The sequence below is a fragment of the Molossus molossus genome, unplaced genomic scaffold, assembly GCF_014108415.1.
Source record: "Molossus molossus isolate mMolMol1 unplaced genomic scaffold, mMolMol1.p scaffold_m16_p_8, whole genome shotgun sequence".
Taxonomy (NCBI): domain Eukaryota; kingdom Metazoa; phylum Chordata; class Mammalia; order Chiroptera; family Molossidae; genus Molossus; species Molossus molossus.
Genome location: NW_023425402.1, coordinates 68412244 through 68439780, shown reverse-complemented (window position 1 = coordinate 68439780; position 27537 = coordinate 68412244). Strand labels below are relative to the sequence as shown.

General features: G+C 39.9%; 1 protein-coding gene across 1 annotated transcript; it reads right to left on the bottom strand.

Annotated features, from left to right (window-relative positions):
- On the bottom strand, window positions 1-26832 carry MFSD4B (major facilitator superfamily domain containing 4B). The gene is made up of 4 exons (XM_036247714.1): window positions 25547-26832; window positions 5861-6029; window positions 4078-4194; window positions 1-2268 (listed from the first exon to the last, which is right to left on the bottom strand). Exons 1-4 carry the CDS (start codon window positions 25625-25627, stop codon window positions 1028-1030), a joined length of 1608 nt encoding a protein of 535 aa, XP_036103607.1. The 5' UTR covers window positions 25628-26832; the 3' UTR covers window positions 1-1027.
- Window positions 26833-27537: the final 705 nt, after the last annotated feature.

Below are 27537 nucleotides of genomic sequence, written 5' to 3'. Positions count from 1 at the left end.
GATCTAAGACACTGGTTGTAAAACACAACATTACTTTATGTATGTGTATGGAAAAAACTGTCAATTAAATTTGTCCCAATGTTAAATATTCATCGATTTTAAGATATATTCTGATTTCAGAGATGTCAAAAATGTGGAAAATGGTGCCTCTTAGAATCGATGAAATACACTTCAAAATGTAATCTTTGGATAATTATTCAAATAAAGTATTAAACACCGAGTCTCTTAAGTTGACATGTATTCATAATCAGTAGCACATTCTTGAAGCTACCAGTGTTGTGTCACTTCTCATTTGAAATGAAGAATGGGGTGGCACTTACATTAATTTCTAGCAGACAACTTACACAAACTTTAAAACTCATTCTCGTCTGAAAATCGTTTCATTTCACGTACAGAATCACAGAGCAAGAGATGAGCTAAAGGAGGCCTCGGTGAGCTAAGTGACAGAGTGTAGGGCTGTAAGGCTAGTAAGCAGCAGTCAAGGCTTGAAGCCAGGTGTCTAGGGCCCTGTTCTGTGTTCTCTTCTAGAACTCAGAAATCAAATGAGGCATTAGCATTCTTTGGTCCAACAATACAGAGAGGGTAAAACAATTAATAACAATCTCTGTCCATGGTCAAAGAGGCTGTTTTATGAAACAACTCTCTTCAGCTTCCCTGGAAGAAGACTGCTGATTGATAATTTGTTCAACTAATCAATTCAATGAAGATGGTTTCATACTATTAAACATGACCTAATTTCTCAAAAACAAATGCCTTCTTTGCTCTGAGAGGTGAAGACTGCAAAATATTACCTAATCAGCCACATGCCAAACACTAGCCTCACATCCTGCTGAGACCACTGGTTCTTTATGGAGGACTCTGGGAATTAGAGAATGTATCAAAACTTTTTAGCATTTGCTACACTCTGACCTAGACATTTTGATCCCCCAAAGCATGCTGAAAATCTGTTAATGCTCTGTTCTAACTGGTCTCTCCAGAACTGGCAATTATTCAAGAAAGTCAATAAATAATCCATCTTCTCTAAGAGTTAGTCCCTTTTGTCCTGGTTTTTCACAAGGTGATTCACAGGGGACTTGTCAGTATTCGCTGGAGAGAACTCATACACTAATGCATTTGAGTGAAATTGGTTGGAGACTTCTGCTGTGGGTTCCATCAAAGTATTTCTAGATGTCTCTGTTACAGAATTCCTCATTGTATCATTCATTTCAATCACTTCAAAATCCATTTCATTCCATTTTTCAGCATCATCTTCTTCATTCTCTTCCTCATAGTCATTTAGTCCAGAGCTAGAGAGCAAAGCTTTCTGGTCCTCACTTTTCCTGTGTTCTTTTTGCTGACGATTGAGAGGTAAGGTGGCTAATTTATACATCACCGGAAATAAAACAGCAGTGGCTACTGCTGCCCCCAAAGAGGTGTACAAAACTACAGGTAAATTGGGATATTTTCCTTGAAGAATTCCAATTACTGCAGGAATAGCCATTTCTCCCAGGGCAGCACCAACAACAAAAAATGCTGCCGCTTTTCCATGGATAGTCGTGTACTGCTCAATCCAAGAAACACCACTGGGAAACGTGGTTGCCATGGAGGCCCCATACACTGAAGTTGCTATCCATAGACAAATTGGGCTCTTATTAAAAAGCACCAGAAATAATGATGATATCAGGCTGCCAATGTTGCTCAACACAATCATGGTTCCAGGTTGTAAACATGTAGCAAAAAAGACTGCCAGGCCCCTGAAGGCTGCAAAGGTCCCCCAGAAGATGGAGTTCAGTCCAGCCGCTTGACTTTCTGTCATTCCAGCGTGGGTGATTGCAAATGAGAAAACGTAAGAGCCATATGTTACCTCAGCTCCAACATAAAAAAAGAAAAACAGGAAAAGGAGACAAAGAAGGGCGTTGTGATATTTAGCTCTTCGAGACCTCTGAGCAGATGCTTTTGCTTTTTCCCGCTGTGAGCTTTTCTTTAAAAACAGAGCAAAAAGAAAGATAGAAACTACAAATATGTAAGTACCGATAAGAGCATAAGCCCACAGTAAATTCATATTGTGAGGTACTCCAAGCAGAGATTCTGAGTCAGCTTCAGATGACTGGTTGAGTGCGGAATGGTGCAAGTCAGCCTCTGTGTGGTTTTCAGCAGACTCGGTTGTGCCCAGTGCCAATTTAGCCAGCAGTGGAGCCAAAAAGGCACCCAAGGCAAAACTGAAGTGTAAGGCCTGCATATGTGGGGCTCCTTTGTCACCCCAAATAGCCAAGATTAACACATTACCACCTACCAATGAAAGATGGGGAAAATTATTTAATCATGGTAACTTATTTAAAAAACAGTTCACTACTATCAGAAAGAAGATGAGACTACTTTACATGGCACAAGGATTATAATATTCTAAATTATCAAATGTTGCAACTAAGTCAATTCTATGATTAAGGAACTCAAACCCATCACCACCAAAGAGCTCTAAGCATTGTAACATCAAAAATGCACAAATGGAGTTCTACAAACTAGTAAACCATTACCTCCTTGAGCTAGACACGTTTGCTCAAGGCTTTTTATAATACAGTTCTAATACCAGGCTAACGGGTTTGGGAGGAAATATTCATATATTTATTTATAAATATTTTAAATATATATTATCATCAGATCATGGCCAACTTACCAACTCTTTCTGTAATGGCAACTGGTAGCCACTTAAGGAAAATTTTTTCATGTATACAGCAGATATAAAACACGTGCTCAGGAATTTGAAACTACAGGATTCTGCTGTGCCCATTACAGGAAACAAGGATACCATCTAGCACCTGCTTACACTAGCTATACACCTGGCATGGTGAAAGGCAAGAAGTATCAAATCTTGCATTTTCTTTTTTTTTATCTTCACCCAAGGACACTTTCCCATTTTTTGTTCAGATAGAGTGGGAGGGAGAGAGAGAGAGAGAGCAACATCGACGTGAAAGGGACATACTGAGTGGTTGCCACCCGCACGACCCAACCAGGGCTGGGGACAAACTGCAACGGAGGTACGTGCCCTTAGCGGGAACCGAACTCAGGTCTCTCTGGACCGCAGGCCGACATTCTAACTGCTGAGCCAAACCGGCCAGGGCGCATTTTCTTTCTCTCTCTTTCTTTTAATATATTTACAGATAAATTCCACCCTGCAATTTCACAACCAAACTAAGCCTAAAGTATAAAATACTTCTCTGACCTATCAAATAACAGTAGAGTGGGGAAGAGGGGAAAATGTTGGTTTTAGGGGTGAACAAATGTCATATATGTTATTTAGTAGGTTTTCACAACATATCAAGATAATGACATATGGAGAGGATCTCCTGCAGGAGGGCAGGAACTTTTGAGAGAAAAGGATGAGAAGGAACATAATATATAGCACAGGTTTCTCTTAGTTCAAAAGGCAGAGAGCATTTCAAATTAAAGAGCTGCTTCTATGATTTTCCAGCCAAATAATGGTTCCAAACTTGGTTTAACCTATTAACTCATCAACTCTTCCCACACTACAATGATAAAGTTCTATCCCAAAATAAAAACTCCCTCATCTGCACTGTAATTACCTACATGGGGAGAGGGAAATGATTCCCTATTTGGATACTATAAATCAATACTCTCTCACAGAACAAAATTCTTTAAATTCACTCTGTGGCTGGCTGCTCAAAAATAGGTACCCTAGTCCTAGCCGGTTTGCTCAGTGATTAGAGCGTCGGCCCTCAGATCAAAGTGCTGAAGGTTCGATTCCCAATCAAGGGCAGGTACCTGGGTTGCAGGTTCAACCCCTGGTGGGAGGCAACCAATCAATGTGTCTCCCTCACGGCAGAGTTTCTTTCTCTCCCCCTCCCTCCCTTCCACTCTTATCTAAAAATCAATGGAAAAATATCCTTGGGTGAGGATTAACAACAACAAAAATAGATACCCTATTTAACAAGAAGAGTAGTTGCCAGAAGGGTAGTTCTGACTGGTTACCCCATAACCAACTCAGGTCAATGTCTGCAAATGACAATTTAATATCATCTGCTCTGCTTTTTCTAGTAGAAAGTCCCTACTTCCAGAGAGGACACTGAAAGGCTCACTAACCTGTATCCAGAATGCCCATTGAAACACCAAAGACGGACATCATAACAACCAGTAGTACTGCTGTCTTACAAAATGGAACAAGATACAGACCAATTGTGGTAGCCAACAGTGACACCCCTGAGAAGAAAGGTAAAAGTTAGCTATAAAAAACAATGTTTGTGCCCTGGCCAGTTTGGTTCAGCGGTTAGAGCATTGGCCTGTGGTCCCGAGAGACCCGGGTTCGGTTCCCGCTAAGGGTGCGTACCTCGGTTGCAGTTTGTCCCCGGCCCCAGTTGGTCGTGTGGGTGGCAGCCACTCGATGTGTCCCTTTCATGTCGATGTTTCTCTCTCTCTCTCTGTTCCTCTCTCTCCCTCCCACTCTACCTGAACAAAAAATGGAAAAATGTCCTCAGGTGAGGATAAAAAAAAAACAATGTTTGTGCAGAGGCATGGATCAAATCAGCTTCTGAGAGGTTCGGGTTCAGCTTCTACAAATGGTTATTTCATTTAAAAGCTTTTATAATCTTTATGGACTATAAAAGTTATTCTAAAATGAACATACTTCCAGCTCTGCAAATAATCCAACTATAAATTATACCACAAGGCAAAGTTTGATAGCAAAACAGACAGCTCAAAAATTATTTATTTAAATGTTTCATTTTTTTTTTTTTTTTTAATCCTCACCCGAGGACATTTTTCCATTTTTCACTCAGAGCGGGAAGGAGAGAGAGGAAGAGAGAGAAACATCGATGTGAAAGGGACACATCAAGTGGCCGCCACCCACATGACCCAACCAGGGCCGGGGACAAACGGCAGCCAAGGTACATGCCCTTAGCGGGAACCAAACCCAGGTCTCTGTGGACCACAGGCTGACGCTCTAACCGCTGAGCCAAACCGGCCAGGGCTAAATGTTTCATTTTTAAGAACCTAAAGAGATTTTAGATCTGAGGTAAAGAAAGGGAAAAAAAAAGACAAAAAATAAAATGCAATTACTATAGTAGTATATAGTAGAAATTGATTAAATAAATTAGTTTGGGAAATTGGGAGGGAAATCAAAGAAGTATATTCTTTTAACACATTTGGAAATCAGAAGATTATTTATTTATTCAACAATAGTAAATTATTCTCCTTTTCTCCAAAGCAGTTTTATCACATTAATCTGAACTTTCTTTAAACATGTCAATTTACTTTAAAAAAAAAATAGTAAGTGCCCTGGCCAGTTTGGCTCAGCAGTTGGAGCGTTGGCCTGCAGACCAGAGAGTCCCGGGTTCCGTTCCTGCTAGGGGCACATACAAAAAAAAAAAAAAATAGTAAGTTAAAATCTTTGCCATCTACTTCAAGGGTGAGGTAGAGAGGTCTGGGGTCATCACTGACATGGGGCAGCAGGGACAAAAATGTAGCCTGTGTCATTTCACACACACCCCCCCCCCTCCCTGCCTCATTCTCAGCCAAGGGTTTAGCTTGGGCAGGTTCAAGGAACTCACTTTGATCTATGGTGACCCCAGATCTGCCCTAAACTCTGACAAGCAGAGCTCTTTTGGACTAGTATGTGATATAGGGGTGGTGCCTAAATTACAGTGACAGTTGGGAAAGCCAAGGATCTAAGGCTAAATCAGCAGAGTAGCCCAGTTCCCTGTAACTGCCAAGATGAACGCAGGCACCAGGGAAGCTGACTTCCACTGAGGATGCCTAACACTACCCACTTAAGTTGTCAACCACTATGCAAGCTAGTAGGTTTCAAATTTAAAAACAAATAGCAAATTCCCTGAAAGTCATAAAGAGGGTGAAATTAGTGTTTACTTACCCAAAAGTAGAAAAGGATTCATATTGTCAAAAAGAACTCCACCGATCACAGAACCACTCAAATATCCAAAGGCACGGCCCACAAAAATCATAGAAAGACTGCTGATATTACGGTTTACATTTGTTGCCAAATCTTGAAACGTGGGTCCCAAGATAGCGACACTCAATCCCTAAAATTTTTAAAGACAAAAGGTTTTATTTACAATCATTAAAATACTGTCTATCTAGTGGTAGCTTTTTTCACTGTTAAAAAAGAGAGGAGGGGATTTCAATGTAATGTACAGGACTAACTCCCACAGGAAAAACTTACCATGACAATGCTAGTACTCCTATGTCTGATGTGCCAATTCCTATTTATCTAGTTCTGACATGCCCAATTTTTTAAAAATTATTTAATTCTTTTGGCTTTTGCTACAATTGTTTCCTTTTTGAACATGCAAAAAAAAAAGACAATTTTGTACTAATAGTAAAATGTAACATTAAGATAATATTTGAAATAGTTTTGTATATTTTGAAATACACTACATGCACAAATAGATAACACAAGAATTTAGATGTTAAAATTTTTAATTATCAAACAATCAAAATATTATTCCCATTTTTTGATGTTAAAATAGACAACAATAAGTGGAATCTAACAAACAAACTGAACTAACAAGCAAAATAGATACAGACCCATAGATAGAGAGCAGGCTCACAAGGAGGGGTTTGGGGAGGAAGGAGGGGTTAAGCAAAAAACTAAAAAGAGAAAGAACTATGTACACGGACAACAGTGTAGTGATTGAGGGGGTGGGTAGAGGTGGAAGAAGATATAGGGGGGATAAATGGTAATGAAAAAATAAAATAAAGAGAAAAAATATATTTACTAATAGATCCCCAGCTACAGGTTGGGACCTCTTGTGCTAACATTTCCAGTTCAAAACACCAGAAAGACAATGGGAATGCAAAAACAGCAGTCAAATGAAGCCATTAGGTGAGAAGGAAGAAAGGAGAGGTGGGAAAAAAAACACAAAAAACAGCAGTATTTCTGGATGCACACGGGGTCCTTCCTTTGAATTATGGCAAATACATAAAACACAGAAATAAACAATTTAAACATATCTGAATCTATGTTTTTCTTCAAAGAAAATCCCACACCATCAGGAGTACAGGCTACAAGGCTTTCTTCAAGAATATTTCATACACATGTATACAATGAGTTTAGAAATAAAATTTTACTCAACATAAACAGTGCAGTGTTAGCAAGAAATAAGGGTTACTGTTGGCGTTTAGAGGAAATTCGTTGGACACTTTAAAAAGGTTTCTAGTTGGTCTACATGTCAAGAATAATTGTTTGCAGAATTATTTACAATAATCAAGATTTGGAAGCAGCCCATGTCCATCAGTAGATGAGTGGATAAAAAAAGCTGTGGTATTTACACAGTGGAATACTATTCCACCATAAAAAGAAGGAAATCTTATCCTTTGCTACAGCATGGATAGACCTGGAGAACATTATGCTAAGTGAAATCAACTAGTCAGAGAAAGACAAGTACCAGATGATTTCACTCATATGTGAAATCTAATGAACACAATGAAGTAACAAGCAAAATAGAGGCAGACTCATAAATAGAGAGCAGGTTGACAGCTGTGGTAGAAGACTGAGCTGGGGTGGGGTGGAGGGTTCGAGCATAAAAGAGAAAAAACTCACTGACATATAAAACAGCGTGGTGGTTGGGGGGGTGGAGGAGGGTACAGGAGGATAAATAGTGATGGAGACAGACTTGGGGTGGTAAACTCACAATACAGTGTACTGATGATATGTTGTAGAATTATGCACCTGCAACTTGTATAATAAATAAATTCAATAAGGGGGGGGGGGGACAATTTATTCTAAGTGCACTGCTCTGCTCTAAACGCTTGGGTGCGCCCCCTGCCCAAGCTGGAGCAGTCCCTAAAGACAGACGCTGAGGAAGCACCATGGAGGGAAGGCTGAGCCCCAGCCATAAACAAATTAGTCCCTGCCTTCAAAGCACTTACAGTAGTATCTGGCACACAGTCGGGGATCATGAAACGACTGCAAGAATTTTTCTTTTCTCAAATCAAAACACTCCAAGAATCAGTTATGGCTCCGAGAAAGGCGCTAGGTGATCAAATGTGACTCACCCACCCAACTACCCAGAATCCCAATATTCAAGACAAGTGATGAGGAGTAGGCTTCGGGAAATAAGGGAATCGCGGTAGGCCAAGGGGATTGGCAAAGGAGCTTCTAGCCTTGCAGTGTGCTCTAAGAAAAACACTTTAAGGATCTGAAGGTTTGTTTCACATGGGATTGTGGGTTAAATGCGAGACATATTATTCCTGGCTCTACCACTTAACCAGCTGTGTCGGAGGGAAAAGTCACTCTCCCTCTCTGGCTCTATTTCCCTATCAGCAAAAATAAGGGTTTGGCTGAATTTGGTAATAAGAAGGAGAGAAAATCCCAGAAAAGCAGCTTTGTGTAATAATTTGGAGGCTGAGGTGGGGCAGAACCTGGCCACCCCTCTTGCACGTCCCCACCCCACGGAGGGATAGGACAGTTTGCTGGAGCTGGAAAATCGGTTTTGCACTTGACAAGAACTCTCCAAGAACAGAATTCTGCCCATTTTCCAGATAACAAAACTGAGGCTCGGGCAGGTGAAGGCGCCCAAGGTCACACATTTTGCAAGAAGCGGAGGTGAGACCACATTCTCTGCAGGACGCCTGCTCATGCCCCGGCCTGGGAGGGTTCCAGCCCCGGCTCTCACCAGCCCCAGGAAGGAAGCACACAGGATCGTGGTGATGAACCAGCGCAGCCTGCTCCCGGCCCCGCAGCTCCGCCGGGAGGCTGCCACCAACTCCGGCTCGTTCTCCGCCGGGGCCTCGGCCTGGAGGAGCCGCCGCCCGGCAGCCGGGGGCTCGGCCCCACTGAGTTCCAGTTCCGACTCCAGCTCGGCGGCTCGGGAGAACCTGTCTTGCTGCTGCCCGGCTTCTCAGCGGGGCCTCGGGAACTCCTCGCGCCTCCGGACCCGGCCGTCCCAGTTGGCACCACCTCCCTGTGGGCGGCCCCTCGTCCAGGCAGGGAAGCCGAACTTCAGAACCCGCCGGTTGCCGCAGGCTGCAAGCTGCAGGCGCGCGCTCCTTCACGCCTGACGCCTGGGCGGATCACATGGCGGAAATGTGGTCTCTTGCCAAAGCCGCGCCGCAAACCGGAAGGTGACGTGGTTGCCTAGGAGACCGGACGTCACGCTCGGGCCTTAGAGTCACACAAGGCTGAGCCCAATAGGCTCGCGGGCTGGCGCCCGGGGGCGGGGCGAGCTGGAGCTGCAGCCTGGGACCCGACGAATCCCGAGGTAAGACGCGGCGGATCCGTTAAGAGGAAATAGCGACCAAGGATCGCACGATATGCCTTCGCGTCCGCTTCCCCGGCCCCTAGGGGGCAAAGGGAGCCCGAAGGTCTGTCCTTGAAACAACTTTCTAAATTCCTCGCGCTTTCGAGATCTGTCACCTATTGATCTGTGGTTTATATGTCACTTAAGATTTGTTGAAACTGACATGTAAGCGTTCACGTGTATTATCTCATTTATCCCCCGAAACAACAGTGTATATTCCGTGTTATCCTCGTTTTACAGATAGGAGGATTAAGTCTTAGAGAATTCAGAAGCAGCTTGCCCAAGGCAGGCAGCAAATCGGTGTTGTACATGAACAGTGTAACGGTAGCGCCGGGAAGAAATCAGAACCGAAGCTGCGGTTTCCAGCGCACTCTCGCCCCATCCCTGCAAATAATGCCATTGTTTAAGGAAATGGAGCAGGGCATCCATCAGTTTGCAGAAATCCTGAGTAAAGTTATGCCAGCAGAGAAGGAAAGGCCTTCTTTCTCAGACTCCAGCTTTTTGTTTCCTTTTGCTCTTTGACCAAACAGACCACAGCCTCAAAATGTGTGAATATTTTTCTTTATCGTCTATCTGAAATGTTCTTTTCCACCTGATTCTCCCGCATCCCAAACTACAAACGTGAGTCTCATTATCAGCCCCATCCACCCGGTGATTAATTCCCTTCACAATTTACCTGAAAGTACACAACTGCAATGCTTTGAGAGAACCTGTTTTCGATGTCAGAGTCGGGAAAGGTCTTTTTAAGAAAAGTTTGAGCCCTGGCCAGTTTGGCTCCGTGGTTAGAGCATCGGCCTGCGATCCAGAGAGATCTGGATTCAGTTCCCACTAAGGGCATGTACCTCGCTTGCATTTTGTCTCCGCCCTGGTTGGTCTTGCGGGTGGCAACCACTCGATGTGTCCCTTTCACGTAAATCTCTCTCTCTCTCTCTCTCTCTCTCTCTCTCTCTCTCTCTCTCTCTTCCTCTCTCTCCCTCCCACTCTATCTGAACAAAAAAAATGGAAAAATGTCCTCAAGTGAGGATAAAAAAAAAAAGTTTGATATGGTAGAAACGAAAGGTATATAATGTATATTAAGCAGAATAGAAGGTGATATGGGAGAGGTAGGTTAGGTGCGAATTGTAAAGGTCTCTGTATGCCATAGGATGGAGTTTAGACTTGAGCAACACACTTCTACTGGCACACTGAAATCTAAAAAAATAAAATGTATTTTGTAGAAATTCAAGCTTCACCATATTTCATCTTTTTGTCACCTCAAGTTGAACTCATAATTTTCCACAATAAATCTGCTTCCACTCTGATATGCCATGCTGGTACCACCATCCACCCAGTCTTACAGAATCTGGGGCCCTGCCTGGATGCTTCCTTCTTTCTCTCTCCTCAGTTGATCAACAGGGTCTGCCAACTTTATTTCTATAGATCAGCAGTTTTCAATCTTTTCAGTTCATGGCACATAAACCAATAAGTAAAATTCTGCAGCACATCAATATATTATATGTTTTGCTGATCTCACAAAAAATAGGTATAATTTTGATTCATTCACACCAGACTGTCATTTTTTTAAAAATCCTCACCCGAGACTATTTTTCCATTGATTTTTTTTTTTTTTAGATAGAGTGGGAGGGAGGGAGGGAGGGAGAGAGAGAGAGAGAGAAACATCCATGTGAGAGAGAAACACACATCGATTCGTTGCTTCCTGCAAGGCACCAAAGACCAGCAACCAAGGTACGTGCATGCCCTTGACCAGTAATCAAACCCGAGACTCTTCAGTCTTTGGGCCGACGCTCTAACCACTGAGAAAAACCAGCAAAGGCCTGTTGTCATTTTTTCATTTGACAATCTAAGGGAAGATAGGTCAGTGCCCTGACTAAATAGTCAGGTATTGCATGTTTCAAAAATTCTTGTAGTACACCACTTAAAAATTGCTGAAATATGGAATTACTTCATTCAGTGTTCTCTTTAGGGCAATAGTGAGGATGCATTTTTTTTGAGACAATTCAGAAGTAATAAAAATGTTGATGGGTCATATTTTAAATTGAAAATAAATATAGCTTTATTGAATGGATTCATTTTATAATGTATATGACAATTTATCTAAAAGGAAAATACCTGGATCTTAGTCACTAATACGGTACCATCTTGGCATATTTGTGAAATGGCAACAAGGAGGCAGACTTTTCATCTGTCAACTTGAAATATTATTTTGGTTGAGTGTGAGAAGTTAGATGGATCATGCTTGGGAGCTAAACCTCACTGTTACGACATATTTAATCTTTATTCTCTGGAAAAACCATTCTTTTAACTTATCAAATAATGTCTAATTAGTGCTTAAACCTCATCATGGAAAAACTAGGTGTCATAACTATTTCCATCAGTATATTAATGATCATTCTATAACCTCATCACTGAAAGTCCAGTCTATTAAAATCAACTCTCGCAAAGATTTATTTTCAATAAAGATAACTTTTATGTTTGTGCTATGTACTTTGAAAAGTTAGAAATAATATTAAAAAGCTCTGACATATCTGTCTGTTAGACGTAATTTTTTTCTTATTAAAAATAAAAATTGGTCCGGCCAGTGTGATTCAATGGTTGAGCATGAACCCATGCACCAAGAGGTCACCAGTTTGATTCCCAGTCACGACACATGCCCAGATTGTGGGCCGGATCCTCAGTGGGGGGCATGTAGAAGGCAGCCAATCAATGTTCTCGCTCATCGATGTTTCTATCTCTCTCCCTCTCACTTCCTCTCTCTCTAAAATCAATAAAGGAAAAAAAAACTTTAGAAAAATAAAAATTGCCCTGGCTGGTTTGGCTCAGCAGTTAAGAGCATCGGCCTGTGGACCAATTCCTGATCAAGGGCACATACCTGGGTTGCAGATTCAGTATCCAGCCCCCAGTGGGGATCGGGTGTGAGGCAGCCAATCGATGTGTCTCTTTCACATCGATGTTTCTCTCTCTCTCCCTCCCTCCCTCCTTCCCTCCCTCCTTTTCACTCTATCTAGAAAATCAATGGAAAAAATATCATTGGGTGAGGATTAACAAAAATAAATAAAAATAAAAACATACTGATTTTTAAATTAAATTTCTTTTCAAAAAGTAAACTTAGAATTTCCTTTAACTGGATTCTTTGGAACATTTAAGACTACCAGGACTCTCTGAATTTACCATCATAATGGTCTCCTATGCTGTACTGATCGATAAAATCTTTGCCATGCTGTACTATTATTAGCCAAAATTAATTTATCCAAAGAATAAAAACAGAGCAACCAAAAGTAAGAGCATAGCTATTGTAGTCTCTAAAGAGAACAAAAACAGACTAACATTTCTTAAAGTATAAGTGCTTCAGAAGCAATTTGAGTCTTGTGCATTAAAAAGGAAAGAAAGCACTGTAGGTGTTCTCCAAGGGATATGATCTTCCTCCAATTCTACATAGAGAAACCCACTTACCCAGAGCTAGATACTACTTTGCCCTGGAACAAAGGAAAAGCTGGAAATTACAGATGGCTTTTAGCCATTCTTGTTTGATCATTGCCATCTATTACCACACTTGATACTGCCTGCCTATTTGGAAAATGTCCAAAACCTTTGCAGAGAGCTCCCTAATGACAAGGACTATTGTGTTGCTAAGTTAGGAACAAACACCAATATCAGTATTTCTTTTTAATTTCTACGCAAACTATAAAAAAGCCTACCTTGATTTGGTTGTTAGTTATTAAATACCTAGTATGTGCCAAGCATTGTTTTAATAATGAAAAAACAGACACAGATTGCTTCACTCAAGATAGACAAAGAACAAATGCATTTGTAATATGATGTCGAATAGTGATAAGTGCTCTGAAGAAAAATAAAGCAGAACAAATAGAAGGGGGTTATTTTAAGTTAAGGTAGTATTGAAGAAGCCTCCTCAATTGTCCTGTGAGTCACTCAAATGTCCTATGAGTGACATCTGAACAGAACCCTAATCGAAGCGAGGGAACCAGCCATGCAGGAAGAGAATTCCAGAGAGAGAGCATGTGCAAGGATCCCATAGCAGGAATGAGCTTGGGTATTGGAGAAATGAAATTAGGCCAAAATGCTGAAGCAGCACGAATGAAGGGGAAGTTGGTAGAAAATAAGGACAGAGAGCAAGCAGGGTTCCTGATTGTGGAGACCTTAGGTTAAGGGCTTTCTGGATATGTTGGAATAATACTCTTGTGAGGGGCAGGATAGAGGGCAGAGGGAACAGAGATCTAATTAGGTTATTTGATTAGATTTGAGAAATACATTGAAGATGAAAACAATGGTACTTGCTAATGGACTGGAGAAAGAATATTTAAAAATGACTTCAAGGATTTTGACCTATGTCAAAGAAAAACCAGAGCTGGACAGTCGTTAAAGCTGTAATAACAGATTTTACTCAAGAGTGATTGCAGTAGGGAAAAAGAGACCTCAGTATGGAACTGGACTCAATTTTAAATACAAGGAAAAGTGGGAATTTGTAGCCAAGGAGGAGGTTTGGGGGTGTGGGGGCAGTCAGTGGATGGAAAATTATTAAGAGGAAATATCAAGCATGAGGAGGGGGGATTCTGGCTAAACTGGCCTAACAGGATTCTTGCTCAAGGCAGGCAAGGGTGATCAGACATCGCCAGAGGGATGATGGAGGATGAGGAACCCAGTCAGGTATCAAGGGTGATCAGATATTAAGGATGGGGAATTCTGGTTAAATCAACTTAGGGGGATTCTTGCTAAAATTGGGTGATGCCAAGATGGATGTGGAAGTCCAAAAGTCAAGGCCTTGTTGGGAAGATTCAAAAGAGCCTGAATAAAGTTTGACCAAGGAGAGATTCTTTGTTACCTAAACAACTAGTGAATAGTGGTCCTATTTATTCAGATGGAAAAGGAAGGAGCATGAATTCTCCTAGGAAATAGAAAAAAATCAATAATTCAGATTGAATGTGTTAAGATTATGGTATTAGATAATTAAGTGATGGCATCAAGTGGGAGGCTAGGTAGTCAGCTCAGTGGAAGTGATCAGAACAGTAGATTTAAACTGCGAATTTCTGTGTGTAGATGGTATTTAATACTATGTAACAGGGCGAGATCACCTAAATTGTAAGTCTAGACTAAAGAGGGCATCCCACACATAAAGATGGGGAAGAAGACCAATAGCCTACAAGGGAAACTAAGATAAGAGGAAAATCAGGAGTGTGTGCAGTTTTAGAGGCCGAGGAAACAAAAATTCAAGAAGGCAGATCAACTATAATCTTTCGTGGAGAATATACTGGATGATCATATACCTATTCTTGAATAATTGCCTCAGCCTCACTTTCCAAATGCATGGATTAAATTAGATTATCTCTGAGGTTCCTTGCCATTCTGACTTTGAGAAGAGCAACAAACAGTTCATTTAAAACCGAATTTCACAGTATCTATTTAATTTTTAAATGCATGTATCCAATTGAGGCGATTCCTCCTTCAGAAATTAATCCTACGGATGTGCTCTTCCTTATGTGTGAAGGTAAGTAACAAGACATGCTTACAGCCCTGTGTACAGAGAGGAGACACTGGAAATGCCTTAAGCGCTGCTGCCCAGGGGGCGGGTTATAGAAATCAGAGTGGAATCTCACAAGAACACTATGGAACTGCCATCAAGAATGTGTGCTGTTAGGGGAACATCTTCAAGCTACAGCGATTTGGAAAACAGTGCAGGACAATGCTGACGAGCACTCCCATTTGTGTATATGTAATACTTAAAAAAAAAAAAGAAGAATAAAATAAAGTCTTTGGATTCCAAGGGAAATGTGTAGGAAAAACGGGCCCCAACAGGCCAGGACAGGCTGCCAGGGAGTGGCCCCTCACACATACTGGCACACATGACCTGAAAGAACTGGACCAGGACAATGGAAATAACAGCTCAGTGGATGTTTCTAGTGTGTATCAGAAAAACCCTCAAAACCAGTTGGGAGAAAATGATGTTGGTATCAAAGAGGGCGATTCTCTTGCCCACCAGGTGGAGAGAAGCCAGATACGTTGAAAGCTCCTTGGCACCAGAAGTCAAGATAAGGAAAGTGATGAAATCGTGGCACACTCAAGTCATCACCAACAGGGCAGCAGAGATTAGAGACATCCAATAACAGGGAGCCCCTGACTCATGCTTCCTCCTGGTTCCCTGTCTTGGAGCCAGTAGAGAAGTTGGTCTAGGAAGTACATCTGTAAAGAGCGTTGATGTCCAGTTAGAAAAAGACCCAATATTATCTTCTTGAAAGTGAAAAAAATAAAATAAAATAAAACCATTCCTTACTCATTGTTGTCCCAATAGTAAAAAAACAACTTGAAACTGGTATACCAATTACTACTGTTACTTCCTTCTCCCCAGATTAGAGTTATCCTTCAAAGTTTTGTTGTAGGTAATTATAAAAAAGGGTTATCATAAGTGCTGCATTTTAGTAACTCTTAAACAAAATTGTTATATCCAAGAATTAGAACAACTACTTCAAAAGTTCATATGGAACCAAAAAAGACCTCGAATAGCCACAGCAATCTTGAAAAGGAAGAACAAAGTTGGAGGGATCACATTACCAGATTTCAGATTATACTACAAAGCCACCGTAATCAAAACAGCCTGGTACTGGCACAAGAACAGGCATATAGACCAGTGGAACAGAACAGAGAACCCAGAAATGGACCCAAGGCAATATGCTCAATTAATATTTGACAAAGGTGGCAAGAGCATACAGTGGAGTAAGGACAGCCTCTTTAATAAATGGTGCTGGGAAAATTGGACAGCTACATGCAGAAAAATGAAACTAGACCATCAACTTACACCCTACACAATAAACTCGAAATGGATAAGAGACTTAAATGTGACTCATGAATCCATAAAAATCCTAGAAGAAACCATAGGCAACAAAATTTCAGACATTATACGCAGCAGAATTTTCACTGATACATCACCTAAGGCAATAGAAACAAAGGAGAAAATGAACATATGGGACTACATCAAACTCAAAAGCTTCTTCACAGCGAAAGATACAATCATCAAAACGGAAAGGCTACCCACTGTATGGGAGAGCATAATTGCCAATGATATATCAGATAAGGGGTTAATTTCCAATATATATAGAGTGCTTATACAACTCCATAAAAGGAAGACAAAGAACCCAATTAAAAAAATGGGCAGAGGAACTAAATAGACACCTCTCCAAACAGGACATACAAATGGTTAAGAGACATGAAGAAATGCTCATCATCACTAATCATCAGAGAGATGCAAATTAAAACAACAATGAGGTATCACCTCACACCTGTCAGAATGGCCGCCATCAACAAATCATCAAACAACAAGTGTTGGCAAGGGTGTGGAGAAAAGGGGACTCTAGTACACTGCTGGTGGGAATGCAGACTGGTGCACCCACTATGGAAAACAATATGGTGTTACCTCAAAAAATTAAAAATTGAACTTCCATTTGACCCAATGATCCCACTTCTAGGAATATACCCTAAGAAGCCTGAAACACCAATCAGAAAGAATATATGTACCCCCATGTTTGTAGCAGCACTATTTACAATAGCTAAGATCTGGAAACAGCCCTAGTGTCCATCAGTAGACGAATGGATAAAGAAGCTGTGGTACATATACACAATGGAGTACTATGCAGCTGTAAGAAAGAAAGATCTCTTGTCCTTTGAGACTACATGGAGGGACCTAGAGAGTATCATCCTGAGTGAGGCAAGCCAAACAGAGAGGGACAAGTATCACTTATTTGTGGAATATAATGAACATAACAGTCTGAGGAATGGGGTAGTCCCAGAGACATGGAGGTGGGGTACAGACTGACAATCCCCAGAAGAGGGGATGGTGGGGGAGAGATAAACCACAGAATTTATATGCATGTATGCATGAACAGTGGACATGGACAACAAACTGGGGACAGGGCGGGGAGGGAGGGGGAGGGGGGAGTCAGTGGGGGGAAAAAGGAGAAACATCTGTAACAAAAATTAATTTAAAAAAATTGTTATATCCAAAACTAGTATATAAAAAGAGTCACTGCCAAGTTCCATTGTAGACATGTAGGAAGGATTGAGAGCGAACCTTAGATTAGTGAAGGAAGGATTTAATAAAGTTCAAGGTAAATGAATTAAATTATTCAAAATTTGTTAAAGAGTTGAGTCAGAAAAGGGTTGGGAATATGCACAGAGAAGCCAAGGAAGAATAAAATGAAGGGCAGAGAGAAAACTAAGTATTGTGTATACCAGACCCTCTGGTGGGGTTTGAGAGAGATGTGAGATTTGAGTTGGTCATGGCGAGGGCTTTTTTTTTAAATCCTCACCCAAGGACATTTTTGCATTATTCTTCAGATAGAGCAGGAAGGGGGGGGGAGAGAGAAACATCGATGTAAGAGAGACACATCGAGTGGCTGCCACCCACATGACTCCAACCGGGGCCGGGATAAACTGCAACCGAGGTACGTGCCCTTAGCGGGAACCGAACCCAGGACTCTCTGGTCCGTGGGCTGACACTCTAACCGCTGTGCCAAACCGACCAGGGCAAGAAGGACTTTTTTAAAGACAAATAGGGAGCCACAGGAAGATTCTGAGAAGAGGACTGATTACACATTTTCCATAGGATCATGCTGGCTGTTCTGTAGAGAAGAGACAAGATGCAAGGAAAGAGAATAAAAAATAATAATAATAATCACAATGGCTTGAAGCAAAGTGGTAGCATGTGGGGAAAGTGAAAAGTGGGGAGAGATTGTGATAAAATTTGGAAGTAGAGCCAGTAGGGTTTACTTGCAGATTAGAATTGGGTGTGAGAGAAGGAGAGGGTTAAGGGTGACAACTCCAAGGTTTTTGGTCTGTACAACCAAAAAAATAAAGTTGCCATTAACTGAAATGAGGAGAGCTGCAAAAGAGGCAAATTTAATAGGGAATATCAGGAGCTCAGTTTTAGATGTTAAGCTGAGAGATTCTTTTTAGTCATTCAATTGGAGGTGTTATGTTGGCAGTTAGACACAGGGGTCTGGAGTTTAATTAAGGAGAGTTATGTGCTCCATCAACATCTAGGTAGTAACTCATTGGAAGACCTTAGGTAAAGGTCACCTGGGGAGTGAATATAGACAGACGAGAGAAGGGGTTCAAACACTAAGCCATAATGTACTCTCAATATTTAGAGGTTGGGAGATGAACAGGCCCCAGCAAAGCAGACTGAGAGGGAGTGGCTAGAAAGATTGGAGGAAAATCAGGTAGGTGTGTTGTTACTGGAAGCCTGATTCAGAGATCAGGATTGATTCACTGTAGCACGTAGAGTAAGGGTTGAAAAATGACTATTGGAATTAATGTTGTGGAGGGCAGTTTCAGTAGAGTGGATTAGAGAGAAATGGAGGAGATCAAATTGGAGAGACTAAGTAGAAATTCTTTAAGATTAAAAAAAATATTTTTTTTCTTTATTGATTTTAGAGAGAGAAGAAGGGAGAGGTAGAGAGAGATAGAAACATCAATGAGAGAGAACATCGATTGGCGGCCTCCAGCATGTCCCCTACTGGGAATTTGACCCACAACCTGGGCATGTGCCCTGACCGGGAACTGAACCAGGGACCTCTTGGTGCAAGGGACCTCTTGATGCTCAATTACTGAGCCACACTGACTGGGCTTTTTTTTTTTTTTTTTTGTCTCTTGTGGATGGATGGAAGGAAATGAGGCACTAGCTGCAGGGGCATGTGGGTTTAAGAGTTCTCCTCTTGCCCTGGCCAGTTTGGCTCAGCGGTTAGAGCATCGGCCTGCGGTCCGGAGAGACCTGGGTTCGGTTCCCGCTAAGGGCACGTACTTCGGTTGCAGTTTGTCCCCGGCCCTGGTTGGTCGTGAGGGTGGCAGCCACTCGATGTGTCCCTTCACGTCGATGTTTCTCTCTCTCTCTCCCTTCCTCTCTCTCCCTCCCACTCTATCTGTACAAAAAATGGAAAAATATCCTCGGGTGAGGATTAAAAAAAAAAAAAAAAAAAAAAAAAGAGTTCTCCTCTTCCCCAAGCTGAGATGTATATAATAGTATGTATATATACTGATGGAAATGATCCAATATAGAGAGGGGAAAAATGATGATGCAAGAGAAAGAAGAGACAGTTGAGGAAGTTGGAATTGTTTAATGTGGGGGTGGGGAGGATATAGGGACATAGGGGAAACCAGTGAGGTGAATATTCAGAGAGCTGATTAGAGTTTTACAGATCCCAAGGTTAAGGATTAGGGAACAAAGTAGAGACTGAAGAGATCTACTAGACTGAGACAGAATGGGGATTGGGGGGGAATGGAGGAGTCAATGGGAGGATGATCTCAAAGTTGAAGAGCAGGCCCAATGGAAGTAAAGATGAGAGAGAAGCTGTGATGAGAGAGAGAGATGTTGGTATCTAAGATTTCTTTTTTTTTTTTTTTTATCCTCACCCAAGGACATTTTCCCATTTTTTGTTCAGGTAGGGAGGGAGAGAGAGGAACAGAGAGAGAGAAACATCGACGTGAAAGGGACACATCGAGTGGTTGCCACCCACATGACCCAACCAGGGCCGGGGACAAACTGCAACCGAGGTACGCGCCCTTAGCGGGAACTGAACCCGGGTCTCTCAGGACCGCAGGCTGACGCTTTAACAGTTGAGCCAAACCGGCCAGGGCTAAATGAGTTTTTTTTTTTTGGTATGTGCCCCTAGGGGGAACCGAACCCAGGACTCTCTGGTCCACAGGCCAACGCTCCAACCGCTGAGCCAAACCGGCCAGGGCTGGTATCTAAGATTTCAAAGACGAAGCCATTTCAGAGCTGACAAGGTTCCAAAGTTCTCTGTTAAGTGTGAGTGGAAATAAAGTTGCTCCACATGAATACTGAATGTTGGACCAAATGCCAGTTGCTGGAGTAACTGATGGATATGTAGGACTGAACCAGGAGGTCCACAGATGACTGCAATAAGGACAGGTAAAAGGTGGAAGAGCTGGATGGAGTGAGCATGGGAGGCAGAGGGCTCAGCTAGGGAGACCACTGTGTGAGGTAGTGAGCTTCCTGTCCCTGGAAGGAGTCAAGAAGACATTGGTGACTCCTGAGTTGAGGATTTAAAAAAATAACTCTTGAGTTTAAAATTTTAGGTTCATCTGTAGGAGACTATGAGAAGAGAACTTTAAATCCTTAAGTTTGATATTATGATCATTAGAATTTCTATATACATTAGAATTCTAATTTATTCCATAAAAATTATTTTTTTCAGGAGAGTGAATTTTATCTTGCTCAGAATAACAATTTGTGATATCCATTCTTTCCCAGTTTTCTCAAAAGCCCTCCAGTGGCCTGCACATTCTGGCATTTGTACACAGGCATAAAAATAATTATTGGATTAAATGATGCATTGCAAATTCCATTTTCTTGAGTTTAATGTAAAAAAGTATATTTAGCACCATTAAACATAATGATTTGCTGTGTAGTTAGGGCTCACCAAATAATAAACATCCTCTGAATGTGGGTAATCTATAACAACAAGGCATTGTTGTTGTTTTTTATATTCCATCCTGGTTCTTGGTCATCCCCTGAGATTATCAGTGAGTAGGAGGTCACCTGGTACTGGCTAAATTTAACAAGTATAATCAGTGTAAGTAAAAGAAACAGTAATATACATTAACTACAAAAAAAGTGTAAACAGTTTTTAGACTCTCCAGGGCTTTTGGATCATTTCTACCCCTGTCCTTTATTTCAGAGAATAACAGTAACAATAACAATAATACCCAAACATACATGGAATATACTGATACAGTTTAAAAAATCACACAGATTACTACCTTTTATTCAACACAAACTGATTCCTTCACTTTAGTATAATTTTTTCTTCCCCTTACTCCCCAGGAATTCCATAAATATAATCACAAAGCATTATAGAAATTTGCTAAACACTTTTATTGTATTTACTGAGAATATCACATTGTTCCACAGTAAAATGTTCTTATCCTCCAAATAATTACAAAGCTCTTTTCATTAAAAAGGTTTTGGTTCTCTGTATTAAATTGCACATTATAAAAAATCAATGATAAATTAAGCTCTTTAAAAAGAAACATTTTTTAAAAGGCACATACTAAAATACGGCATACTGATCAAATCCAACAATCATTTCGCACACTGATCTACATATAAACAACTATTGTGCCAAAAATGTGTAGGTAGTGAGAAGCAGAAATACACTGGTGTACAGCATGTCCTTGGAATAATTTGGTTTTGATGTCTAAGATAAAGCATGTTTTTCTAACATTGAAAATATGCAAAATAAGTTAAAAATTATTTTTAAGATAAACATTAAAATAAGTTGGCATGAAAAAGGTAATATTATACTAGGAGATACTTAAAATATCCAAGCTCTCCCTAAATAATACTGCAGGGTTCAGTCTGTGGTAGCTGTAACTCTCAGGCTAAAATAAACTGGCAGGAGACCAAACTGACAAAGGCAAATTTATCAAGCACTGTGCAATACCTGCCCAATCTTGCATTTCTCGAACCACAATATATTAACAGTTATATCAGAAGTTATTATTAAAGGGATAATCACTCTATTGTAAAGAAGCCCCCATTCTCCCTTCCACATATAATTCATGTTAACAGTAGAAGGGAGTTTCAATTAACAGAGAATTCAGTAAATTGTAGTACATTCTAAATGTCTGGTCTTCCTAATTAGGAAAATGATAGTATCATTTTCCAATTTATATTTATCAAATACTCATAACAGAGTTAAAGTCCATAAAAGGCAGCAAGATTAAATAAAAACTTGTGGTCTCCACTTCATCTGAATCCTACTTACAGGTACATTAGTACTCAGAAATCCACATGGAATTTTGGGTGGAATTTTAGGTATCACACAGCCACAACCATGATGCTAACAGCCCTTGATAAATCAGAGGCCTGAGATTTGCTGACCCTGACTCAGACATAGTCCTTACTAATTTAAGTCTTTAGATTAAATCTGAAAGATCAATGATACTTTCAGAGTGACTTTTTTAAAATGTAACTCATTGTCCAAGTTTTAAGATTGACAACCCTCAGAACTCTGATTTTAGCCTAAAAATATCTACTTAAACAAGCACAATAGAAAGTTTTTTGTATATATATAACTGTATAAAATATATATACTTTTTTTTTGTTGTTAACATACCCTCAGAGTTACAGAATACTTTGAGGAATTAACTTTGTGCTAGAAACATTGACCAGAGATGTTTGTGGGCTATCTTTAGCATTAGTTTTCATTTGGTGATCATTTTCTTATAAGTTTCATAATTTAAAACCTTATGTATTTACAAAAATTAGACACCTCTAAGTAAAAATTTGAACTCAATAATTGCTTTAAAGATAAATGAGTTTTTTTCCTCAGAGGTATATATAAATTGCAACATACATAACACTGCTGGATTTACAAATTTCCTATTGTGTTATATATACTTTAAAAGAATAATTTTGAAAGAAACATGAAATTTAGCACCAATCTTGATCAATCTTGCTTTGGTAGGGGGAAAAAAAGGCACCAAATACACAGTCTGTTCATAGCCTGGGGTCAAAATATAGCACTCTTGATAACCGGCCCTTGGTCCCTGAAATAATATGCCAATATAGGCTGAACTATGAAAGATATATTTACCTATTACTTTCTCACAATTAGAACACTGTAGGAGACTACAGTGAGGGAAGATCACAGCAGAAAAGGTTTATGTTTACACACATTTAAAATATTTTAAAAATCCATCCTTTTAATAACTGACAGATCCTGAAAACTATTATCTGGTAAAGAATAAAAGTCATACATGGTGGGGCAAAAGTAGGTTTACAGTTGTGAGTACATGAAAGTTTATTCTTGCATTATTATTTATTAATTATTGTATTAATTTTTATATGAATAACTGCAAACCTACTTTTGCCCCACCCTGTATATCATAGGCTCCAAAACAGTATCACATATCTATTTTAATTTCTTACTGTTATTTTATATAGATAGTTCCTGTCACTTACATACTTAGTGACATTCAATTCCAAAATACTCTTCTTACAGAACCCATACTGAAAGGCTAGAAACATCATTAATTAAATAGGGAACCTGTGGGTTAACTTCTACACTACATAGACAACAACAGCCATTTTCAAAAACTCCAGTGAGACAAAAAGCATTACCAATAGGAAAGGGAGCCTTTTACAGAAGTTCAACATGTAAGCTGTAAGGTCAAGGCACAAACAAGCACACAATCTACTGTCAGTGATCATCTCTCCGCCAAAGAAAACAAATGAAAACAAGACCCCATCGTCGCCCTGGCCAGTTTGGCTCAGCGGTTAGAGTGTCGGCCTGCGGTCCGGAGAGACCCGGGTTCGGTTCCCGCTAAGGGCACGTACTTCGGTTGCAGTTTGTCCCCGGCCCTGGTTGGTCGTGCGGGTGGCAGCCACTCGATGTGTCCCTTCACGTCAATGTTTCTCTCTCTCTCCCCCTTCCTCTCTCTCCCTCCCACTCTATCTGTACAAAAAAATGGAAAAATGTCCTCGGGTGAGGATAAAAAAAAAAAAAAAGACCTCATCGTCAAGCTGCCAGCACAATTTGAAAAGCCACTGCAAATGCATTTTAGTAAGTATTCATTATTATACATACATTATATATTCAGTTTTTCCTTTGTTACATTATCCACAGGCCACCTTAGTTTATATTTCTTTTATATCCATTTATCAGAACAAAGCACTTAAGAAATTTTACTATTTTGACCCCCTTAACAACTGCACTCTCTTGCCTTTTAATCCCAGAATCACCATTAACTTCCTTCTGATTAAGCAAGAATTAAGCAAGGCCTTTAGTTGGACACTGAAAGCTGAGGTAGGTGGACTGTCATGGTCAAGTGAGCGTCATGGTCAAGTACTTAGAAAGGTTTAGTTTTATGCCCAATGTCTTTCCAACATACAATAAAAAATCGAAATCTTCTGTGTCATAAATGAGGTAGTCCTATATTATATCTGTCTTGAAAATAATACCACAGGGGATTTCTGTGAATGCGTAGAGGTCAAGATGATTAATGTTCACTACTTAAAAATTCATAATTAAAAAAAGGGCAAGCTAAGTAAACTGCTACGTAAAGTAAACTACTGTGTCCCAAATTTCAAAGTTTTTTGAGTAAGTCAAAGATGTGGCGATGATTGTTTCTTGGGTCTTTATTGTCTCAGAAGGAGTCATCTGATCAAGTCCACATTTATGATAGTTCAGTAACTGTGGTTCTAAGTTGTATTCAGGTTTCACATTTAGCTATGGGTATTTGGCCCTTTATTCTTGAGAATTGTAACCTATCACTCGTTAGTGTAATTATAAAGCAAAACATTAGTCTCTGCCAACAAATAAAATGATACACATGGCTGTGGCTATGAAATAATAGTGAGCCCAGGAGCGGCCTGTTGTTGCTGTTCACCTTTGATTCTTTGCCCCTGAACCATTCTCAAACTCCCTCTGGATGGTCTTTATTTCCCTTTTACCAAATCACCAACAAAAATCAATGAGTATAATATGAGCAGAATTAATGATTAGCAGTAAAGCAGCAGGACTTCCTTCTATGGATTACCACATCACTATTATGAATGGCAACTTGTTCTTTTGTTTTAATAACAAAGCGAAGGTTTGAGTTTTTTTAAGAGTTAATTAAACTATATGGATGATGCATTTTTCTATTAGCCAAGACAACACTTGTCTTTCAAATGTAAAAATAACATGGATGTAAAAAGACAATAATAAAGCTCACTTCCTCTTACTTTCACATATTGGAAAAAAGGAACAATCTTTAACCTAACACAGAAATTGCTCCTTAAGCCCTGGCTGGTTTGGCTCAGCGGTTGGAGCGTAGGCCTGCGGTACAGAGAGACCCGGGTTCGGTTCCCGCTAGGGGCATGTATCTCGGTTGCAGTTTGTCCCCGGCCCTGGTTGGTCGCGCGGGTGGCAGCCACTCGATGTGTCCCTTCACGTCGATGTTTCTCCGGACCACAGGCCAATGCTCTAACCGCTGAGCCAAACTGGCCAGGGCACGTCGATGTTTCTCTCTCCTCTCTCTTCCTCTCTCTCCCTCCCGCTCTATCTGAACAAAAAATGGAAAAAAATGTCCTTGGGTGAGGATAAAAAAAAAAAAAAAAAAAAAGAAAAGAAATTGCTCCTTAATATTTATGCCAGCAACAATAAAGTTTCAGTGTTCAACATTTCCTAAAGAGTTTAAATACATTTTAAATACTTATTTAAATTGTTTACATATTTAAAAAACAGAGCTAATTAGCTTATACTTTCCACTTGTACCTCTAAACTCACCAAGTGTGACCCAGCCTGAGGCAGGTTCTTGCGGAACTGCATCCTAGAGGCTGGCTCACTACATTCCAAGGCATCCTCCATGAAGTGCTCTAAGGACTAAGATTTAGCAAAACTTCAAAGGAGTAGAAAATCAAAGTAAAAAATTGTGCCCTCCAAAAAATATTATGCTAAGAACTTGACAGTATTTACTCTCAAAGCATTTACCTTAAATACGCAAATAAAGTGTTATATGTTAGCACAAAATATGCCAATTATATGAAACTTATTTCTTCCCCCCAAAATTTTAATCACATACTTTTTAAAAAGTTCAATGTAGGGCATTAGAACTCTAAGTTGAAGGCTGAGAGCAAACCATTCTCCAGGTTACACAAATTGAATGGGGTTCCAGCCTCTGAAACCATGGGACCAGTACGTAGTGCAGGTCAACAGCCAGTAGAATTAAGCAAGGATGTTAATGGACTCCTCAGCAGATATTTTGGAAGATAGGAGGATATAAAATGGACAAAGAATGATAAGGATAAAGATAATATGAAAAAGGTACAGATATGTTTACTTGACAACTAAGTATGCATTTACTTTAAACGTGTGAGAAGCTGAAGCTAATAGCATTAAAGTTTTCTCCATATTTGAGCAGAGCCCAGGTGAGTGTCTGCAAATATGTATAAACAGATAATATATGGATAGTGAAATGCAAACGAGGTCTTGTTTCTATTTATGAATAGAAATGGAAGCTTAATACAATCATTATGCAATTTTCAATGGACATTACAAGTCTTATAGGTTTATTGACTAAGCGTTGCAGCTGTGATCAAAGAGATTTATAAATTTAAATAAAGTATCAATAACCTGTGTGGTTTACTACTAAAATGGACAGAGCCCAAGAATATCCACTGCAAAACGTTTCTGGAAGATCTTTGGGCATCTGTTACCTGTGTATCTGACCCAGTTTCTGTAAAGAGGAATACTACTTGCTCCCCTTCCATTACTGTTGGCCTCAAGAATCTTTGGAATGTGAGAACTGGCTGAGTCCTATCAGAATTAGGATGATGAGCTAGAAAGTAGAGTTCTCTCTATTATTTTCCTCTCAAAAAAGTGTCTGAATTGAACAAAAAAATATAGGCCCATCAGGTCACTTTACTGCAAAGTAACACTGTTGAGAAATGAGAAAGGATTTACTTTGACGGAAAGATTAAAGTCATATTTCTTGTTCTGAAACATGTATCTTTATGGATATTAGTCTTTTTAATTGTTTTAGTTTGTAGAAATTTTAGAATTTAGGCTTTTAGAACAACATATTACTAAATATGCATTTTATGGAACTTAGCACCTTACCTTTTATACTTTTTCTTTTAAGCTTTATATTATTACAGCATAGTACTCTATTGTGGTGGAGCTTTCTTGGTGTTACAGATCCTGTTTGACTCATTCCATTAGACTGAAAAATACATAAGTGTAACATTATAGGTGTAATATTCTGGGATCTAAGTTTTATTATACATACTTAATTCACTTTGCTCTTTTATTATGAAAATTAACAAAGCAAGATCATGTCTTTGGTTTCAGATTATTATCTTTAAACCCCCCCACCCCCCCACCACCAAATCAGCCAATTTTGAAAGGAAAAGTACTTTGGAGGTCTTTACAGAGTAAATATTCTATTTTAGAATTATTCTTTCTGTAAAATTGGGGGTGGGGGAGTCTTAGGAGTCTTGCAAAAACTGTAAAAATAAATTTTATAATGGCAGGGTTGATAATCGGTCTTAGTTGTATGTTTTTGCTGATCTCAAAAGCACTGATAATAATGAAAAAATGATGTTTTTATAACTGGGCATGAATAAATAAAAAAACTGATAAGGTATAATATCATTTCTAAGTCATTTTCTAAAAGTTTAAAATAAAAACATAAAAAGAGGGTGTTCAAATGGAGGGTTTTTGATATATAGATATATATATCAACAGAACCTTCCAAAAAACAAATTACAATAAAAATT